Source organism: Pelodiscus sinensis, chromosome 7 (genome assembly GCF_052426305.1).
Source record: "Pelodiscus sinensis isolate ZL-2025 chromosome 7, ASM5242630v1, whole genome shotgun sequence".
Classification (NCBI taxonomy): Eukaryota; Metazoa; Chordata; order Testudines; family Trionychidae; genus Pelodiscus; species Pelodiscus sinensis.
The window spans coordinates 20,472,968-20,493,108 of record NC_143058.1 but is presented as its reverse complement, the minus strand read 5'-3'; the positions used below and the strand labels follow the sequence as shown (position 1 = coordinate 20,493,108).

The following is a 20,141-nucleotide window of genomic DNA, read 5'->3' as shown; positions in this document are numbered from 1 at the left end:
ACAAAATTGGGTCATCCACTAAAAAGCAAATTCCCCCTCCATCCAGCTGTATATTGTATGTCTGTCAAAGGCCCCAAAATCTGCTGTAGCTTTGTAAATAGATGCACCTTGCAGCCTATTCCAAAGATCAATAGACTTGGCATGTTTGGATGTTACAGAGTCAAAGGCCTCTCCCTAAGAGGCCTCTACCACTAAATGGCAATACAAAAAAATCACATTCAGGAGATTCTGGCTATATTGGCATAAGCAGGGGAAGTACATTCCAGAGTTCAGGACTCTCCACTGAGAATATGTTGCTGCCAGCTTCCAAATGCACTATGCTAGGCATTGTGAACCAATACACCAGCTAATTTCAGCTGCCAATTTATGACCAGAAGACACAGGCAACTCTTATTCAAAGTGCTCAACCCGGACAATAATTCCATGATTTCTATTTTATGGAAACATGAGAGTGAATGTATATTTTGTTATGTTCTCAAAGTCAATGAGGATATTAACAATTCAGGATTTGGTACCTAGTCACTGTTTGGCATTTCAGGAAAAATATGTGAACTGCTGCAAGATGGGCAATAGAACATTAATTTATGAAATCAGATCAATACTCAGTAGATCTAATCAAGGGAGGACATGATAGCATGAAGTTAGATGTTTGTTTCAATTTCCATCCAGTGTGTTTAAACTCTTTGAAACAGTTGTAAAATTAATAATTTGTTACACAGCATCAAAGAACTTCATATTTGTTGGATAAGTATTTATGCAGAATTTCTACTTTTTCATTACCTCATTCTGTAAATCAGTATACATGAACAGCTAAACAGAGACTGTCATTTTATACTCTGGTTAAACCTAAACACAAACCATTCCGCTCTTCATTGGAATGACTAGAAAAGCAAAAACATTTCAATTGTAGAAGGTAAATTTGTTTGTTTTTTTAAATTACCTGGGCGAAATGGCTTTTAGATTGATTGGCTGTGGAGCCATACAATGGTCTCTGAGCAAACATTACAATATTCATTAAATAAAGAGCTAGGAGAAATTATTCACTAACAAAAAGGAACAATAAATAGATAAGGATCTGGCCCTTTGTTTTTGAACAAATAATACAAGACAAAGATGTTAGCAGAGCTAAAACAGTTTCCGAAATGAAAGGGAATGTTGCAGTTGTGTGTGTTATCATGAGCAAGATATCATTAGCTTATAAAAGATCTCGGCTTTGCAATAACTTATTGTCAAACAGGTTATGTGACTCTTACAGAAAGCACAGATTTTAAACCAACCAGTTATTTCTGAAAATTTAGTTTTCTTCCAATATGAAAGATTTGTCACTGTTTCCTGGTTGGAAAATTCTGGATACATGGGTCAGAATTAATCTAATTATACACATTTTCAATTTGAAAAAGGGATAAAACCTGACAGATTGGAATTCCTAAACTGCTTCCTCAAACACACTTAGCAGACGGATTTAAATAGAAACTGACTTTACTCGCCTATGTTAAAAAGGATCAATTACTTTTTAAAAAATAAAAAAAATCACACTTCAGTGTTTCACAGAAAACAAACACTGAGCTAAGAACCAGATTCCACCCCTGCCCCCATGTGTGAGAAAATAAACTTCTGAATAACTATCTTCTTGGTCAGATGCAGCAATCAGATTGCAAAGTTCGTGAGGACTGGGAGTGGGAGCTGAGCGTCTTGGGCTATGTCTACACTACGAGTTTTCTCGGAAAAAATATGCTAATGAAGGACTCATTTGCATGAGTCATGATCTCATTTGCATATTTTCTGCCAGTCTGTTTTGCGCTGGGTTTTTTGCACAAAAACAAGCAATGTGGATGTTTTCTTTTTGAGCAAAAAACTTTTTTCTGCAGGATCCTTATGCCCCCAAAAAGGAGGTGTACTGATCTTGCAGGAAAAGGTTTTTTTGCGCAAAAAGAAAACATCCAAACTGCTTGTTTTTGCGCAAAAAACCCAGTGCAAAATTGGATTGGCAGAAAATATGCAAATGAGATCATGACTCATGCAAATGAGTCCCCTATTAGCATATTTTTTGCCAAGAAAACTCATAGTATAGACGTAGCCTGGTTGTCTACATGGAAACTTAGGGAATGCCTGCACTGCAATTAAAATCCTGCCACTGACTTTTGCCAGCTGACTCAGATTTACGGGGCAGTCAGTCTACAAAGCTGTATAACTGCCTCTGCTCTAAGACCCCAAGAGGTGGAAAGGTCCCAAAGCTTAAGCTGTAGCCCATACTCAAACCTCTGCACAACAATTAAACAACTCCTTAGCCCAAGTATCTGAGTCAGCTGACATAAACCAGCCTAATTGAAGAGCACAAGCAAGCTCAGGTGTAAATGCATGGAGGGCACACTAAATGGCCATGTAGAACTACCTACTGTGTTTTGTTGTACTATGGAAATGTTTCAAATGGCAGTAGGATAAAACACACTATGGAACTTTTAGTGCAAAGTGTCAAGAGTCCACCTGCTCATTTAATGCACAACAGGCTAGAGGGTTATTAATCCAAACCCTGAGCCACACGCAAGTCTTCATGCACAGAAGCTCTATGATACACATTAGTCTTTTATTTTACTACTTTACCTCATTGCCAAAGAAAAACACTCCAGTCTTTATTGTATCTTTTTATTTTGTTACAGTTAAAAAAATCATTTTGTTACAGAAGCGGCGGCAGGGTTGGAAGGGGGGAATATGTCAGAATTCAGCTGAAAGAATCTCTCTCAATACATTTCTCTCTCCATACTAGTCCTGTAGGTCATCTCCAGATTTCTAGAGACTTTTATTTGAATGCTTTGGGGATGTTTTTACTAACTTCAACTGCCCACCTTTCAGAAATATCATCATAACTACTGACAACAGATACTCAAACTTCTGAGCTAGGACATACCTTTGAGACAAGCATTTCCTGCATTCAGGGGAAAAAGTACCTTCAAAATCTAGATCCTGTGACAAGGTAACCGCTAATAGCAGCAATTAAAATCAATGCTTTTAAATCAATATGCTGCCTAAATTCCTCTGCGTCCCATCATCAGTACTGAATGAATAACCAACACACATTTTAATTACCCTCAAACTAATCTCATATGCCACCAAGGGCACATCAATATAGGAAAATATGTAGTTTTCAGAACTACCACACTGGCTACCAACCATTAAAGCTACTTTGTAGACTGGATGGAGGTGTTTTTACTATCATGTCCTCTAAGTAGCTGAGTTAACTACTGTTACTAGAGGTTACCTTGTCACAACACTGTGAATATAAAGATGTAACCACCTGCATTCTGCTACAAAGACCTTTTACATCTGCACTTGAAAGGGAATCCTCTGAGCTTGAGATCCTGCTGCTTGGGCAAATTCCTGACAATTTGCTGATAAAGCAGGAGAGTCCTTAGTCACTCTGGCAGCCATCCTTTTTGGTAACCTCTTATCTCAACTATTGCTGGTCAACTTATTTACCTCAGCTGGGGAGGTAGCTACTCTCTCTGTTGACCACATAGTGGCTGTGGCAGGGTGGGGTTTATATAGCTCATCACAACTGCATGGGTATGTCTAGACTACATGGCTCTGTCAACAGAGACATGTAAACTAGTTTACCTGGCATAGGCAAAGAAGTGGGGATTTAAATAATCCCTGCTTCATTAAAATAAACATGGCCGCTGCTCTGTTCCGACGATCAGCTGATCCGGCACAGCGCGGTAGTCTAGATGCAGATCGGTCGGCTGGGGAAGCTTTTGCTGACCGATCCTGTAAGCCTCGTTTCACAAGGCATAAGGAATCGGTTGGCAAAGGCTTCCCCAGCCAACCGATCCTCGTCTAGACTGCCGCGCTGTGCTGGATCAGCTGATCATTGGCACAGCGCGGCGGCCATTTTTATTTTAATGAAGCGGGGATTATTTAAATCCCCGCTTCTTTGCCTATGCCGGGTAAACTAGTTTACATGGCTCCATCGACGGAGCCATGTAGTCTAGACATACCCCATATGGCTAAGCACACTGATAATAGGGTTGCCAGATGGTTTAACCAAACTACCGAACACCCGACTCCTCCCCAAAAAAAACCACCGGAAAAAAAAATATGTTGGGGGGGGGGGAAGTGGGAAAGTTGTTGAGAAAAAAAAAGGAGACACAGAGTTATTAAGCAAAATAATAATAATAATAATAATAATAATAATAATAAAACAGCATTAAAACAGCATGGCCCCCTTCAGAGTGCCTGCAGAGTCAGAATAGGGATAGGAATAGGGAAGAGGTTGAGCACTAAGACCCAGGGATGGCATTGCTTCCCCTTGATCTTTAGGCTTTTTGCCGATGGCCATTTTGTTTTATTGATCAAGCCAAAACGCAGCTTCCCTGTGGAACCAGGTAAGCAGAAGATCCAGGGGTGGGGCTCTGGGGCTGCCGGAGGCCGGGGGCTGGGCCCAGTTGCCAAGTATGTTGTAGGGTTGTCAGGTGTCTGGTATTTTCACCTCCTGTCCAGGAAAAAAAATCAGAAAATACTGGACATTTTAGGTGTCCAGTATTTTCTGATTTTTTTTACTGGACAGGAGATGAAAATACCAGATTGTCCGGGTCAATACCAGACACCTGGCAACCCTGACTGATAAGGGTGGAAAGTCAGCGAATCATAGAACCATAGAATATGAGAACCTGAAGGAACCTTGAGAGGTCATCAAGTCCATCCCTCTCTTCTGTTCAAGCACAGAAAACAAAATTATCAAGCAAGCAAAACAGCATCCATTTTCACAGCTGCCAATGTATTCTTAGGAATGTAGCAAAAAGTATATAACAACAACAAAGGAGATAACCCTGAAATGGTTTACATTAAGAGAAAGAAACAACAACCTGCAGAACTGAGGCTGAATGTAGCACGAAGCAGCTCTTGCTGCTTCTTCACATATTTTTCATAAGATGCTTTATAAGATACAGTTCAAGAAGAACATGCATACATGTGTATTAATACATCTCAGAGGGTGACTTACCTTGTTTTAAATAAGTTTCATAAAATCACAGACTACTAGAAACTGGAAGGGACCCTGAGAGGTCATCAAGTCCAGGACAAAACACTGTCTGAATCATCCCTTATAGACATCTATCTAACCTGCACTTAAATATCTCCAGTTTCTTTGAAGCTACTGTGACACATTTAGAGAATTTTGAACCTTTTTTATTCTGTTGACAAAACAACCATACAGAACAGCAGAGCATCTAAAGAATGTTTGTGTTCTGATCAAATGACATTTGATTATCCTTGTAACAGGAAGGGAACAGAGTATTAGTATTAGATTCTCTTACAGACAGATTTTAAACAAAAAGGAAGGTAAATATTTATATTAAAAACAAACTCAGCACAATTTCAAAGGCTAGGAAGGAGGAAAAGTTCTTTAACTAACATGGTTCCAATTACACAAATTCAATGGCAGACATAACTGTAATTAAGAATGTCACTTTGCACTCAAAGAAACGCACAGAAATATCTTAGAGAGGATGAAAAAGAAGAGGGTCCAGTTGGGATTTCAGAGCTAAATTTAGAGTCCATTTAGCTACAAGATCATCCGTGACAACAGCACTGAAGGATCTGCATCATGCAAGGATGTTAGATTAGAACAGATTGTTCTTGTACCCGAATATGGCATTTCAGTATACATCATCCAAATTTAATCAGGCAAATCAACTGCAGAAAATGGCCCCAAAGGTACATAAGGTGAATCCATAATTACATCCTTTCCCCTAGAAAGTTTTTATTTGAAAGGCTTCTTTTCCCTGGCAAATACATGTATATTGAATATGCAAGTTAATTCTGTATATTCAGGGTAAACTGATAGCGATAGTATTTTTAAACACACACATACCCCTGCTATTACTACATACAATAAAATAAAAAAATACTTGCAGGAACACTGCAATATGTAAGCAAACAGAAAGACAGCATATTCAAGACAAGAGAAAGTTCAACTTGAACATGATGGGAAATTGGTCTGAAATAGCACGACCGAGTTTGACCTTTAAGAAACACTGCAAAGACCATCTATTTTTATGTTCTTTCAGGGAAGGAGAGATGTGTTGAGGGCTAGTACATGCAGGTAGACATTTGGGGCAAAGTACTTTGGGGGGCTCATGGCTGGTTGGTTATTTCCTGATTTACCAGGGGAGGAGGAAGAGCAGAAACTGAAAGTTTCATTTCTGTTGGTATGATTCCATTTGTAATACATTTGAAGATCAATTAGATCCTTGAATACACATTTCTTTCTTTTCCTGTCATTATACATTAGGAGAAAAACAGATAGTTTTCTCCAATTGTGAATGCTGGTGTGTTCTGGGGAGCATGGGAAATAATGCTCCTTCCGTGTAACCACACCAGAGAGCAAAGGGGGCTCCAAATTAGGTGGAGAGGTAATGGACATCAGTTATCTGTAGATGACCAACCTCACAAGCTCCAGAGGACACATGGCTTTTCTGAGGCAAAATGCCTCCCTGTGGTCCCTCTACACTGTTCCTTTTTATGGCAAGACCTTTTTGATCATCCATTTTGAATCTGGTTCTTTGGTTTGTTAAGGCCTCTTGATACCACATAAGTAGCACAGAGTGGTCTGGCCAGAGAACGTTGGTAGAGAACTGTCCTTGCACAGGTGAAATCTCATTTGCTCAAAGCTAAAGCAATCAACTTCATTGCCTCCTTTGCCAGCTGCCCTCCCACCATCAAAGGAGGGATTAAGGTGGATTACAGGCATTCTGGAGATAGGACGTGGGAAGGGGCATGGTGGAATGGAGTTCTAGACTCTCCACTACTATACGGAGCTTGATCCTGCCACGGAGCTTGATCCTGCCTTGAGGGTGGGGGGCTGGACTCGATGACCTCTCGAGGTCCCTTCCAGTCCTATTATTCTATGATTCTATGATAATGCGTGTGATTGATCTTAAGCCAGCGCCAGAAGTGAGAGCCGATCCCCTGCTGCTCTAATTTCTGCTGATGCCAGAGGCTGAGGATCAAGAAACTACAAACAGTTCCCTAGATACACAGTAGCAGATTTGAAGGTAGCTATCCTGCAGCAAAAAAACTTCAAGACCAGACTTCAAAGAGAAACTGCTGAGCTACAGTTCATCTGCAAATTTGACACCATCAGTTTAGGATTAAACAAAGACTGTGAATGGCTAGCCAAGTACAAAAGCAGTTTCCCCTCTCTTGGACTGTGTCTGGACTGGCAAGTTTTTCTGCAAAAGCAGGTGCTTTTGCGGAAAAACTTACCAGATGTCTACACTGGCCGCTTGAATTTGTGCAAGAACACTGACGATCTAATGTACAATTGTCAGTGTTCTTCCGCAAATACTATGCTGCTCCCGCTCGGGAAAAAGCCCTCTTGCGCAAATGCTTTTGCACAAGAGGGCCAGTGTAGACAGCTAAAAATTGTTTTGTGCAATAAAAGCCCCGATAGTGAAAATGGCGATTGGGGCTTTCTTGCGCAAAACCGCGTCTAGATTGGCACGGACGCTTTTCTGCAAAAAGTGCTTTTGCGCAAAAGTGTCCGTGCCAATCTAGACACTCTTTTCCGCAAATATCCTTGTCTTTATCCCGCAGGGCCCTCCACAGTGTAGTCCCAGGTACCTCTTTGGTCATATTTCCTCTGTATCATTCAATGGTTTATTGATTGACTCAATTACCACCCCATTTGCACTTCTCAGCTTCAGTCGCTGTTTCATACTAAGTGGTGCTTTTTTTCTTGTCTTCCCTTTCCTTGTGTCCCCTCACCAAGAATCACTCTACACTTTCCTTTATTTAAATTGTGCTGTCTCCCGTCTCCAACCCTGTAAACCATTCCATTCTGCACAAGCAATGTTATTGATTTCAATGGGGCTCAATGCAGGTGCAAGAGTTGCCTACGTAGAGCTCATTGTGAGATCAAGGCCTTAGACTGGGAACCTCTTCAGAAAAGTGATTATTGTTCATTCTACATCTGTGAAGATCAGTTTAAACAACAGTACTATAAAATACATGGTTATACCACATCAAAATAAAGGTAGGAGAAAGAAAAGCTTCTTTAATGTCAACTCTGTAGTTCCTGGCTTACTACATGCTTTTATAAGATTTCTAAACAAGTGGGAAAGAAATCTATCCCTAGACTGTGACTCTGAGCTTAACTTCAATTACAACATGTTTCCATTTAATTTCAATTACAAATTCCTGTAGAGAAGGTCCCTTGTACAAAATAGTAACACAAGACACTGGACTAAGGGCATGAGATATTAAGACAGTAGAATCACATTCAGAGGGATTATAAGAGAGTTGCTCACCCCCACGAGTAAAAAGCTACATATGCCCTGGAAGACACAGAGGGTACGTCTAGACTACAGGCTTTTGTCGACAGAAGTTTTATCGACAGATCTTGTCGACAAAGCTTCTGTCGACAAAGAGTGTCTACACTACATTCAGTTCTGTCGACAAAGCAAGTTGCTTTGTCGACATGGTAGTGTAGACGCAAAGGACAGTTTACATGCAATAACACCTTCTGTCGACAGAACTCTGTTGACAGAAGGCGTTATGCCTCATAAAATGAGGTTTACCAGCGTCGACAAAACTGCTGAGTTCTGTCGACGTTATGTCGACAGAACTCAGCGGTAGTGTAGATGCAGGTATAGTTTTGTCGACAAAAGTGGACTTTTGTCAACAAAACCCTGTAGTCTAGACACACCCAGAATGACCAGCCTTCTAAATAAGCACTCAATGTCTGGGTTGTTTACTTTAATTGAACACTATTTTTTCTCCTTACCAGAACTGCTACAGTAGGATGGGTCCACAAGTTTGCCAGTCTTATCATAACAGGCAATAGCTCGGAGTCGCACACCTTCTCCACAGTGTTTGGTTTCTCCTTGGACTCTTGATCCTAATTTCAGCTCTGTTTTTCCTTCTGCAATAATGCAATCTGACCAATTTCCATGGTGCTGTGTGATGAATGTTTCACAGGGACACTCTTCTGTTTCAACTTGAGGATACACTACTGTATTCTGGCATTTGTCTCGTTTCCTGCTTCTCCCTGTTCCAACCAAAGAAATCTGCTTGTTAGCTTAACATCTGCTCTCTTTGATAACAATGTGTCATTATTTATACTTGCAGGAGTTTAATACATTAAAACGAAGACAATCTGAAATGTTAATATAAAGAAATACTTCAAAAACATCTATTACTTATTGCCAGTGCTTTAAAGTGCCAAGGCAAGGTAGTTATCTCTCGAGGCAACCAGGGAATTTAGAAGAACTTAGACATATTTTGTTCTGTTGGTTAGGGCATTGAGTACTAAGAAAAAAACTTACCATAGTAATTGTATGACTAGAAATTTCTTTGTAATTTTATGTAATATCATTTTCCCTAATTATCAGATGAAAACAAATTGATTATTTTGTCTCTATTCTCCCTGCAATCAATGGTTGCTAGGGAAACCTGCACAGGAGTCTAAGTAAGCTGCAACTCTTTCTTTGAGGCTACTTTACAAATTAGTTAAACATGCACCCTGCACACTGACTGTACTTTGAAGAAAATAGAAAAGATAATCCTAGGTAAATTACTGAGTCTGGAACACATTTCAGCAGTATACATTTTCCCCCTCTCTCTCCATGCTTCTGATATATTTTAAGAGAAGATTACTTAAGCATCTTTTCTCCTCAGTATCATAAGGAATACAGCCCTTCTTTTTATCTTAAACTACAGCCCCACCTTGAAGAATGGTGTGGCATTTCCCTATCTGGTCCTCCCAGAGATACTTTGTTTGAAGGATATGCCTCACTCCACCCTGGCTGGCTATGAGCTGGTCCCCACATAGGGAAAGCAGATCTGATTCACCTTTTCCAGGGCACAACAGAATCTCTGCTCCTCAGAATTTTGGGATTGCCTGCTCAACATCTAGAGAGCAAGGGGTTGTTAATACCTTCGGAAAGAGCAAACTATCTGCTTCTCTTACAACAGGCTGACTCTGGTGGACTGTGTGGAATGGAGCAGTCTTTGTGCTGCCTTGGACATGGGACTGAGATTGTGTCTGGCCTCTTTGAAGTGAGAAGAACTGGAAAAAAGAATGATTGGATTCTCTCTCATAATGTGTGTATATATTTATCATTTATCACAGGCATTAATGGCTGTCTACTGGATTGCTGAGCAGGGAATCCATAACCTCTGCTGCTCTTGATCTCTGACTGTCAGGCCCCGGGAGGTAGAACAGCATCAAGCCACTACCCACATCTCAGGGTCCCTGGCACATTTTAAGGGTACAAACCCCTCTATCTGGCACCCCACTCTGAATGTTGGCATTCGCTGCCCAGCCCCTCCCCAACTCTTCTGCATGTAGTACTGAACTTTCAGACTCCCCAGTACTTAAATACATCCCCAAAGTGTGAAACTTCTGGTTACAATTTAATTCTGTCAGAGGCCCACTGTACCTGTCAAGCAATCAACACTGTTGGCACAGACTTACGTCTTCATGCTCTTTTATGCACATTCATGTAAAGCATAGCGAGTACAGATCCTGGAGAAAAACATCTGAAAGCACAATGTGTCTCACTAGCTCACCCTTCTCTTGGGAGTCCTGGGGAAACCATCTGGATGCAGGCAGGAAGGGTGTTCCTGCTGCATGGTGAGTGGTCTCTCCGTTGTGGATTTGAGAAAATGGCCCCTGAGCAGGCCAGCTTCTGCCATTTAAAATCATCAGCCTTGTGTGTCAAGTGACCAGTCGGTCACCTTCTTCCCATCAACACAGACTCCTTCTAGGTGACTCCACTGCCAAGGCATCCTACTTCCTATTCAGACTGTTTTAGGCAAGACCAGCTATGCCCAAATTAGGGAGCATCTTGGGAACTGAAAGGAGTTGGGCCCCTCACTACTTTCAGGAGCTTCCTCATTTGAGACTTATTCAAAGACCCTTAGCCCTCTCACCCTTAGCCCTTTCACTTCTCCCTGCAGGGCCATAAGCAGGGCTGGAAGCTGCAGGCATAGCAGCAGTGAGGGCAGCAAGGGCATAGCAAGAGAACAGGCCCTGAAGATGGTGGAGGCAGGATCCCTGATGCTGCTGCTCTAAGTGGCACTCTATTCCAGGATTATAGCATATCACTATCACTGATGACTCCCAGGCTCCAACAGATGATGAGCATCTGAAGATGCTCCTCCATCCCAGCAGGAAGTGAGAGGCACTGCCTGGAACCTCGGTCAACTGCTCAGCAGAGAACAACTCAAGCCTGCCACATCCCATTCCACCAATCCTCCTCTAGCAACAAGCTAGAGAGACACAGACAGACCGGAAAAGGGACAAACTGAGGCAGGTGGATAGGGGAGACTGAGTCAAGGACTGGGGAACTGGGAGGGAAGGGGTCTCAGAGATATGCGAGTAGGGGTGAGGTTGGAGGATCTAAAAGGGGGAAATAGGGTGGAGAAGAGGGGCTTTTACCATAAAGGACCTGGGAGCTGAGTGGGGCAAAGCATGGGGGACAGAAATCAAGGCAGAACTAATGGAGGCAGAAGGAGTATTAGCAGCAGTGGGAGGCAAGGGTGGAGAAGGACAGCATTGGGTAAGAACAGAATGCCGATAGGGAGGTGGCAGGTAAGGGCAGGTGGCAGGTTAGAGGTGAGGCAGGGGCAAAAGGCAGATGGAATGGAAGGTGTAGTGGTGGGTAGGACAGATGCTATGTAGGGTACAGAAGGTGGAGTTATGAATGGGGGAAGAGACAGGCAGGAAGGGGCAAATGGAATAGAGGAGAATATGCAGAATGAGAGGAAAGCTGGGGAGGGTCAAAGGTTAGGAAGGAGAGGACAGTTAGGAATAAGGAAGGAAGCAGGGCAAGGCAGGAGGTCACAGGTAAGGAAGGAAGACATAGTTAATGGTAGGGGAGGAAACTTGGAAGAAGGCAGAGATAAGGAGTCGGGGAGGAGGGTGCAATTAGAAGTTGGGCAGGGCAGTGGGGGAGGGGAGTAAGGGCAGACTATTGCTGCAGATGGGCTTGGCAGCACAGAAAATGCCAGTACAGGAGTGTGCTAAGACATGCCCTGGCACCTCACTGCACAATGTTTTCAACACCATTTGCATTTGTAAGGATGCTCCAACCCCCCAATTTGAAGTCTAGGAGCTAGTCTTTTCCCTAGAGTGAATAGATTTCCAATTATCAGAGTCAGATCTCTTTTGCCACCAGCCTGTGGAATTTTCAATCCCATTTGGAGGCAAACAGTGTAGAAGAAAAAAGGCTGCACATTCAGAATTGGGTTACAGCCTGACAGGGGAGCAGAGAGTCACAATGGGCCCCCGGGCAAGATGTGTATGTGGGGGTGGGGGAGCAGGGCTGACCTGGATCTGTCCCCCCAGAAGGGGTGGGCCCTCAGGTGGAAAGTGCAGGGCCAGGAGCAGCCATCACTCAACACTGCTTGGAGCATGGTATACCGCCTCCCTCAAGCATTAGAGCTGCCTGGAGTGTGCTGTTCAGTGAGCTCCAGCAGTGATTTAAAGGGCCCAGGACTCTAAGTGCTGCTGCTGCAACAGTAATGCCAGCTGGGAACCCCAAACCCTTTAGAATTGCTGGACCCCGGGGCACTTACTCCCTCATAGTGTTCATACTCTCATGTAGCATTAATTAAGTGTACAGACATATTCAACATTTTTCTTAATAGTGTGCCCCAAAGATGCCAATTCAAGACCTCTGCAGCACTCTTCAACAAAATGGGGTTTGGTAAGAAATTATGTAACTACAAAGCCAATAGATGTGTTTTCTCTCCTGATATTGAACACACAGAAAGAAAATAGAGAACAGATGCAGACAGTCTACTTGCCAAAATGTCTAGCTTTCTAGTCCTTCACCCATGAAACCCATGGGAACTTTGCCACCAGTTTCAGTGGGAACAAGACTAGGACTGAAGAGAGTGCATCTACACAGCAGGGCTTAACTTGAAATAAGCTGTGCAAATTCAGCTACATCTATTGCGTAGCTTATTTTGAAATTGGGAACATCTACACAGAACTTATTTCAAAATAGAAATAAGTAGCACTCTTCCTCCGACTTCCATTACTCCTCGTACAACTTCTGTAACCCTCACTGGAGTAAGAAATCCTCTAGCTTGATAGTATTTTGATATTATTTCGAAATAACTGCCAGCTGTGTAGATGCAGATTAAATCATTTTGAAATATGTTGCTGTGTAGATGTACTCTGGGTGTCCTCTTTATGCACTTAATTCCTCAGTTATATATTTCCAAAGAGAAATGTAGAGGTAGCAAGGTCTTAATTTTATTAGTCTCTAAAAGCTAATTCTTTCAAAATTATATGTTTTAGAGTTCTAAGGATAATTTTACTCACAAAGAGGAAACTTTGCAAACAAAGGGAAAAAAAGAAAAACGGAATTCTTTTCCACATTTTTAGACACAAATTCAATGATGTACAAACTATATTCTTACATTTAGATCAGATTCAGATGACAAACCAATTATTAAGTACACTGCCCTTTGAGACAGAGAAGTCTGAGTGTTTGTGAAAATAAGCGACCTTGAAATATTCAAAGGGGGAAGGGGAAATCAAATTATTAATTGTCAACAATTCATGGTATAAACAAATATCCAAAGACAAATTCAGATCTGGGGTAAGAAGGCACAACTCAGCTAACTTCAGAGAAGTTCTGCAGTATACAGGAATATGCTTATATGCTTTTGAATAGTTTTAGAGAATGGTATTATGGTCTGTGCTTTGCTAGCCAATTCATAGCTCAAGAAGCTAATGCCTGTCATCCAAAGGCAGCCAGGATGGACAAGTTGACTCATTAGTGAATCAAGAGGCAGAACACTATCAGATAGTAGAGCAGGTATTCTTCATGAACACCCACTCACATGGAACTGAATGACACTCTGGACAAAGAATAACTCCAGGTACTTAGATGCTATTGTGATAGACACTATGCTTTTGTGCCGAGATAGATGCGTTTATAGAAATCAGAGATGGTGCACTGGCAATCTAGGAACGTACAGACAGTAAAATGTTTTGTGTAAGCCATCACTGAGTATAAATGTGCTTATATTTCAAGAGTAGTAAACTTAAAAGAACAGGAAAATTGATGTTTGTATTTCATTTAAATAAAGGTATCTAAACTTAATTCTCTACACACACACTGTTGTGACAATTGAAAAATCTGTCCAACATATTAATTGTATGTAAGATTATGAACTCTCTGTATGTATCTTAATCATTGTACGACGTCCATTTTGAATATGCAGCTTTTCTGTGGTCTCGTTATCTGCATGGCAAACTGAAATTCCTGCTGGAGTAGTGGCAAAGTCCTAACAAAAAGAATGTGGTTAAACTTTGACGACTGGCTACCTAAATAAATAGAGGACTATTGCCCAGGGAAAGCCCGTTTTTCAAATATAAACTCCGGTAGAAGGTCAAACTGACAACGAAGTCACCTGGTAGGAGTCTGATCACCTGAGGAAGCACAGAAGGACTTCACCTTACAAAAATGGATGAAAGTTATGAGACGGCAGAAGCTGATCTATAGAGGGGGCATTTTTCTGTAGCTCACAATGAGAGAGAAGCAGTACTGCTTGCAGGGGCCTAATAAGGCAAAGAACCTGTCTGCTGTCCAGAGCATAGATAGCCCTTCAAGGACTCCCATAGGAAAGATGAGGGAGTGAGGAGCATTGCTTTTAGGATGTTTATTATTTTTTCTAAATGTACTTTCTTATGCCTTTTCTGTTGGGTGAAAGAGCAATAATGTGTTAGACTTTGTGCAACGTGCCCGTGTGTTACGTCTTTCGCAACTACCATATAGCAGCTGAGAACCCAGAAGACTCACACCTTTCCTGGGAGTCTGGAAGAGGCAGTCTCTACTAGACATGAGGACATAGGCAAATGGTTGAGGAGCATCACTTTCATAAAGGGATAATAGACAGAGTTAGTGCCCATGAAATGTGCCAGAAAAGCCAAGGGAGGCACAGGGAAGCGTAAAACACTGGGGAATCCAGAGCCTTGGATGACTGGCAGGGAGATGCTGACCAGATCTGTGATGGTTCAGTAAGGCAGCTTAAATAAATATGCCATGCTTCAGTACCCTTAGCAGAGCCAATTCATTGCAATAAAAATTCCTGTCACATATGTCACTGTTATGGGATCAAAGCAACTGTGTTAAGCAACTTTAGGAGAATATGAGTTTTATACCTACTTAGGACAATTTTCTTGGATTTACCTACTCCTGATCTTTACTGAGAAAGAAGTAAGAGAAAATTTTAGGCCTATGGTACAGTATAGCATAACAAACAGATGTCAACATAAAATACAGGTCTAAACATGCCACACAATGGCCATTCACTTAATTCCTTCTAATAATTTCTTACCTATATTTTTAGGCATAGTAGTCAGAGATGGATAGAGAATTTTATTTCTCTATAAGTGCAGACATCACTGTGGAGGGCATTATACTATAATCTTTTGCCAGAAACAACTGAAAATCCTTTAATTTATTTAAAAGGGTTCCTTTATTCTTTAACGAGCTGTACTCATGAATAAAACACTTTGATTCCATTACATCTGTATAAAGAATTATGTTAATGAAAACCTGAATCATTCCAAACAATAATAAAATGATCTTGTCATTGATTACAAGTTATTCCAGAAGAAAAGCAAAGTGATAGCCACCATACTTACACTACTATTCCATTCCTAAACATTATTATGCTGGATATGTTTACTAAAGCTGTCATGTCTAATTTTTCACTTTGCTGTAAAAGCCTTTGATGTATCACCCTCTACTAATGGAATAACAAAAAGTAACTAAACTATGGAGCTTTTAAATGCAAAATAGAAAATATGAAATGCTTTAAATGCAAAACATTACAGTAAGCAGTATACCTATTGTAAGTCTTAACACTCCCCTCTTCCCCATTTTGTTCAATTTGGTTTAACAAAATGCAGCAGAAGAAAAGACTTATTAAAACAAATGTTGGAACTATTAGTGTTCCGCAATTTTAGAGCTTCTCAGTTTGTTCTTGTTGAAATAACACATAATATTTTTTCGGTAGTTACTGTAGAATGGGCTGAACCAGGATGTTTAACTAATATTTGGAAATGATCAACTAAAACTGGTATAAAGCTGCTAATGGCAATTCCATAAGCCCAACATGAACTGTATTATAAAAATAATATGACCTCCCGCAACTTAGATTTCCAAACAGATTTGAGCCCAACAGTTACTGGTAAATAACCTTCTTTTCTTCTTCATGTGCTGGCCTCTATGGGCACGCTTACACAGCAAGGCTAAACTCAAAATAAGCTACGTAACTTGAGCTACACTAATTGTGTAGCTTTAGCCAAAATAGCTTATTTTGACTTTGGCACGATCTGCCCAGCAGTTATTTCAAGATAAAGCACTTTTCCCCCCAACTTCCCTTACTTCTCGTACAATGATGGTTACAGGAGTCAGAGTAAGCCGTTCTCCAGTTCGACATTATTTGGACATTATGTCAAAATAATTGCTTGTATGTAGATGCAGACTATGTTATTTTGGAATAATGTCAGTTATTCCGAAATAATGCTGCTGTGTAGACATAGCTTAAGTGTATACCACACATGGGTGACATATTGGGACCAGAAAGGGGTGCACAGATGCCTGCAAAAAAAGATGCCTAAAGAACTGTAGTTGCCACCACTGTATTCTCCATGGAGACCTGAAGTATCACATACTGTTGTGTAATTGCGTGAATCAAACTTCAGGCCACTCTTCATATTTCCACTATTGATACTTCCTTGAAAAGTAACTTGAGCTCAAAGTCTATCTGGGGGAGGGATATATGCCAATTGGTAGCATGTGATGATTCAGCCAGAAATCCATTTTGGAGATTTTACAAGAATATACTGCTCGACCTTGCAACCTTTCTGCTATAACGAGGAATAGTCTTGGTGAGAAGAGAAAAGGTACATGGACAGATTGGTTGACATGGAATTCAGAAATAACTTTAGGGAAGATTTTGGGATAAAAGGAATAGGAAAATGGTATATGGTGGATTGATCAAGAGAGCTTCTATTTTATTGACCATTAAAGCCAAAATAATGGCAACTAAAAATGCAAATTTCATGGAAATGTGGGATATAAGACATGTTGCCAGGGGTTCAAGTAGCAGGCTGATGAAAAGTTCCTGACCAAGTTTTTCAGGAATTTAACTGGTTTAAGTGAATGCTACAAGATGGACAAACAGCGGCTGTGTCTAGACTGGCCACTTTTTCCGGAAAAGCAGTTGCTTTTCCGGAAAAACTTGCCAGCTGTCTACACTGGCCGCTTGAATTTCCCCAAAAGCACTGACGATCTCATGTAAGATTGTCAGTGCTTTTGCGGAAATACTATGCTGCTCCCGTTCGGGCAAAAGTCTTTTTCCGAAAAACTTTTGCGCAAAAGGGCCAGTGTAGACAGCAGAGATTTGTTTTCCGCAAAAAAGCCCCGATCGCGAAAAGGGTGATTGGGGCTTTTTTGAGGAAAAGCACGTCTAGATTGGCCACGGATGCTTTTCCGCAAAATTGCTCTTGCGGAAAAGCATCCTGCCAATCTAGACGTGCTTTTCCGAAAATGCTTTTAACTGAAAACTTTTCCGTTAAAAGCATTTCCGGAAAATCATGCCAGTGTAGATGTAGCCGCTAAGTATAGACTATGGGGCTTTATTGGAAAAAGCTATGGAAATTACGCTCCACAATTTGTGTAGCTTTTTCCAATCGCTTTTGCGGAAGAGGCTTTTCTGCCATTTGGCCCAGTCTAGATGGGGCCAAATGGTGGAAAAGCCTCCTCTTTCAGTGGTGGCCTTATGTCTCCCCAAAAGAGCGCAAAAAAAGCAGAAGAACAAACACGTTCCTTGGATGCGGCAGGTTAACCCTGTAGTCTAGACGTAGCCACAGTGAGCTAATGGAAAGATCCAAGTTATTGAACAACAGAAAATGGTCAAAAATTACTAGGAAATCTACAGTATATCTGAAGAAGACTCATTGGCCATGCCCTGAAATATCTCCATCTAGCTAAGAAACAAATCCTAGTTGAATCTTTCCTATTTTGAATAAAAATGCCTTAGACAGCAAACAAACACGAGCATTCTAGATCTGATGCCCATCCAAACACCTGGTCATGAAGTGAAGTAGGTCTGGACCAAGGTGTCTGAGTTGGCCATCCTCCTCAATTGGAAAATCTGGAAATGCACATATCCTAATAGGCCAAGTTGACATTCTCAAAAGTTCTAGGAACCACAACTTTCTCGGCTAGGTGAATGCTATGAGAATGTGCTGGATCTTTCTCAAGACACTGAGTAGCAGGGGAATGGGTGAAAGTGATATCTGACTTAGTCTGTGCATGATAGCAGAAAAGTATCACTCAGGGTATGTCTAGACAGAAGCGCTATTTCAGGATACTTCCGGTATCCTGAAATAGCTATTCTGTGTCTTTTAAGCAAACCCATTATTTCAAAATATAATATGCTCGCTATTCTGATGTCCCTGTAAACCTTGTTCCACGAGGATTAAGAGACATTTGAGAACAGCTGTTTATTTCGAGCTAAGGGTGCACTGTAGATGCACCCTCAGTGAGCTGCATTCCATAGATGCTCTGGAGTAGCATAGGGGAAGTTTATTGCTTATTTGGAGTGTTATCAGATCCCACTGAGGTGCTCTCCACTGAGTGAATATTCTGTTCAGGACACAGCTGTGTATTTCCACTAGTGGTCTGCAGAGAAGTGCCTGCTCAGGTTGTCCACTAAAAATTATGAATATTTGGGAAGTATGTGGCTTGGATTGTAATGTGGTTTTCAATGCACCAGTTCCAAAACTGTCTGCTTCCTGGAAGTGGAGAAAGGATCTTGCTCCAACCTGCTTGTTTATATAAAGTACCGTGGCAATATTGTATTTACAGTGCATGTATGATCTGGAGGCAATTAATTGACCTTTCACTATAAGTGGTAAATAGGCAAATGGTGGGAAGATAGGAGTTGCTATAGAGAACTTTTTTCTGTGTGTCCAGCTCATGAGACTTGCCCACATGCTCAGGGTTCAGCTGATCAACATATTTGGGGTCGGGAAGGAATTTTCCTCCAGGGTAGATTGGCAGAGGCCCTGGAGGTTTTCCGCCTTCCTCTGTAGCATGGGGCTACAGAGGAAGGACTTCAAAATCTAAGTATCCAGCACTTACAGTCCACTCTATTAGCCCCATTCCAGCATGGACACTCTAATTGATACGATTTCCCCCCCTTCTCATTCCTTCTTCATCCCCTCTTTTTCTGCTATTTATTTGTACCTCTGGACTCCTTGCTCCAGTCATCTGAAAAAGTGGGTTGTGCCCACGAAAGCTGACGATGCTATCTACATTTTTGTTAGTCTCTAAGGTGCTGCAGGACCATTCAATGGCTTTTAAAGTTTTTACTAGGAATCATTCATCCAAATGCGGGAAAATTGTTACAGTGCTGTCTCTTTTAGCCGGCCACCACAGAGGAAAGCTTTGTGAATACCCTGGGACCAGTTGCTAGTCCAAAGGGAAGAACTCTGAAAAGTAGTGTTCCTAACCTTCTTGGAACCAAAATTTCTGTGGAATAGGTAAATATGTCCATGAAAATGGGCACACTTCACAAAGATCCATAAAGATCAATAATGTGTCTCTATCCTCTGTCTTCTTTGTGGACTAAGAATTATAGGCAAAAGAACCCTCTACCTTGATACTGAAGTGTTACTCATTCTATTGCCACTCATTGGAGAAGAGAATCCGCCTTCTGGCAAAAAATATCTCCCTGGAGAATGTTCTATGAAGAGGAACCAGGAAAGGGATTTATGGAGAGGAAAGGAAAGAAATTAGTGGATCATTTCAAGAACCCAAATGCCAAATTGTAGGCCAAAAGTGAGAGATGATCCCCAAAGATGAGGGGGTAAGTAGGTAGAAGTGATTCGCCTCGATAACGATGGCCAGTTCTTGATTGAGGCATCAGAAGCAGTCCTGAATGGGAATGGATAGAGATCGTGATAATAAAGGATTCTGAAAATTGAAGTATCTGAACTCCCTGCCACTTGCATAGAGGTATGACTGGACACTGATGATAGAATCTTTGTGGAGTAGGTGGTCTTGGCCTATATATTGCCTGCTGTGTTTTCTCTTCAGAGTCAGAGT

The 20,141-nt window shown here is 41.3% G+C and overlaps 1 protein-coding gene across 1 annotated transcript in view; it reads right to left on the bottom strand.

Annotated features, from left to right (window-relative positions):
* THSD7B (thrombospondin type 1 domain containing 7B) overlaps window positions 1-20,141 on the bottom strand; it is a 623,878-nt gene that overhangs the window by 155,153 nt on the left and 448,584 nt on the right. Inside the window, exon 14 of the mRNA XM_075933305.2 lies at window positions 8,780-9,043. Coding sequence (XP_075789420.2) covers window positions 8,780-9,043 — 264 coding nt within the window. The remainder of the gene's footprint in view (window positions 1-8,779; window positions 9,044-20,141) is intronic.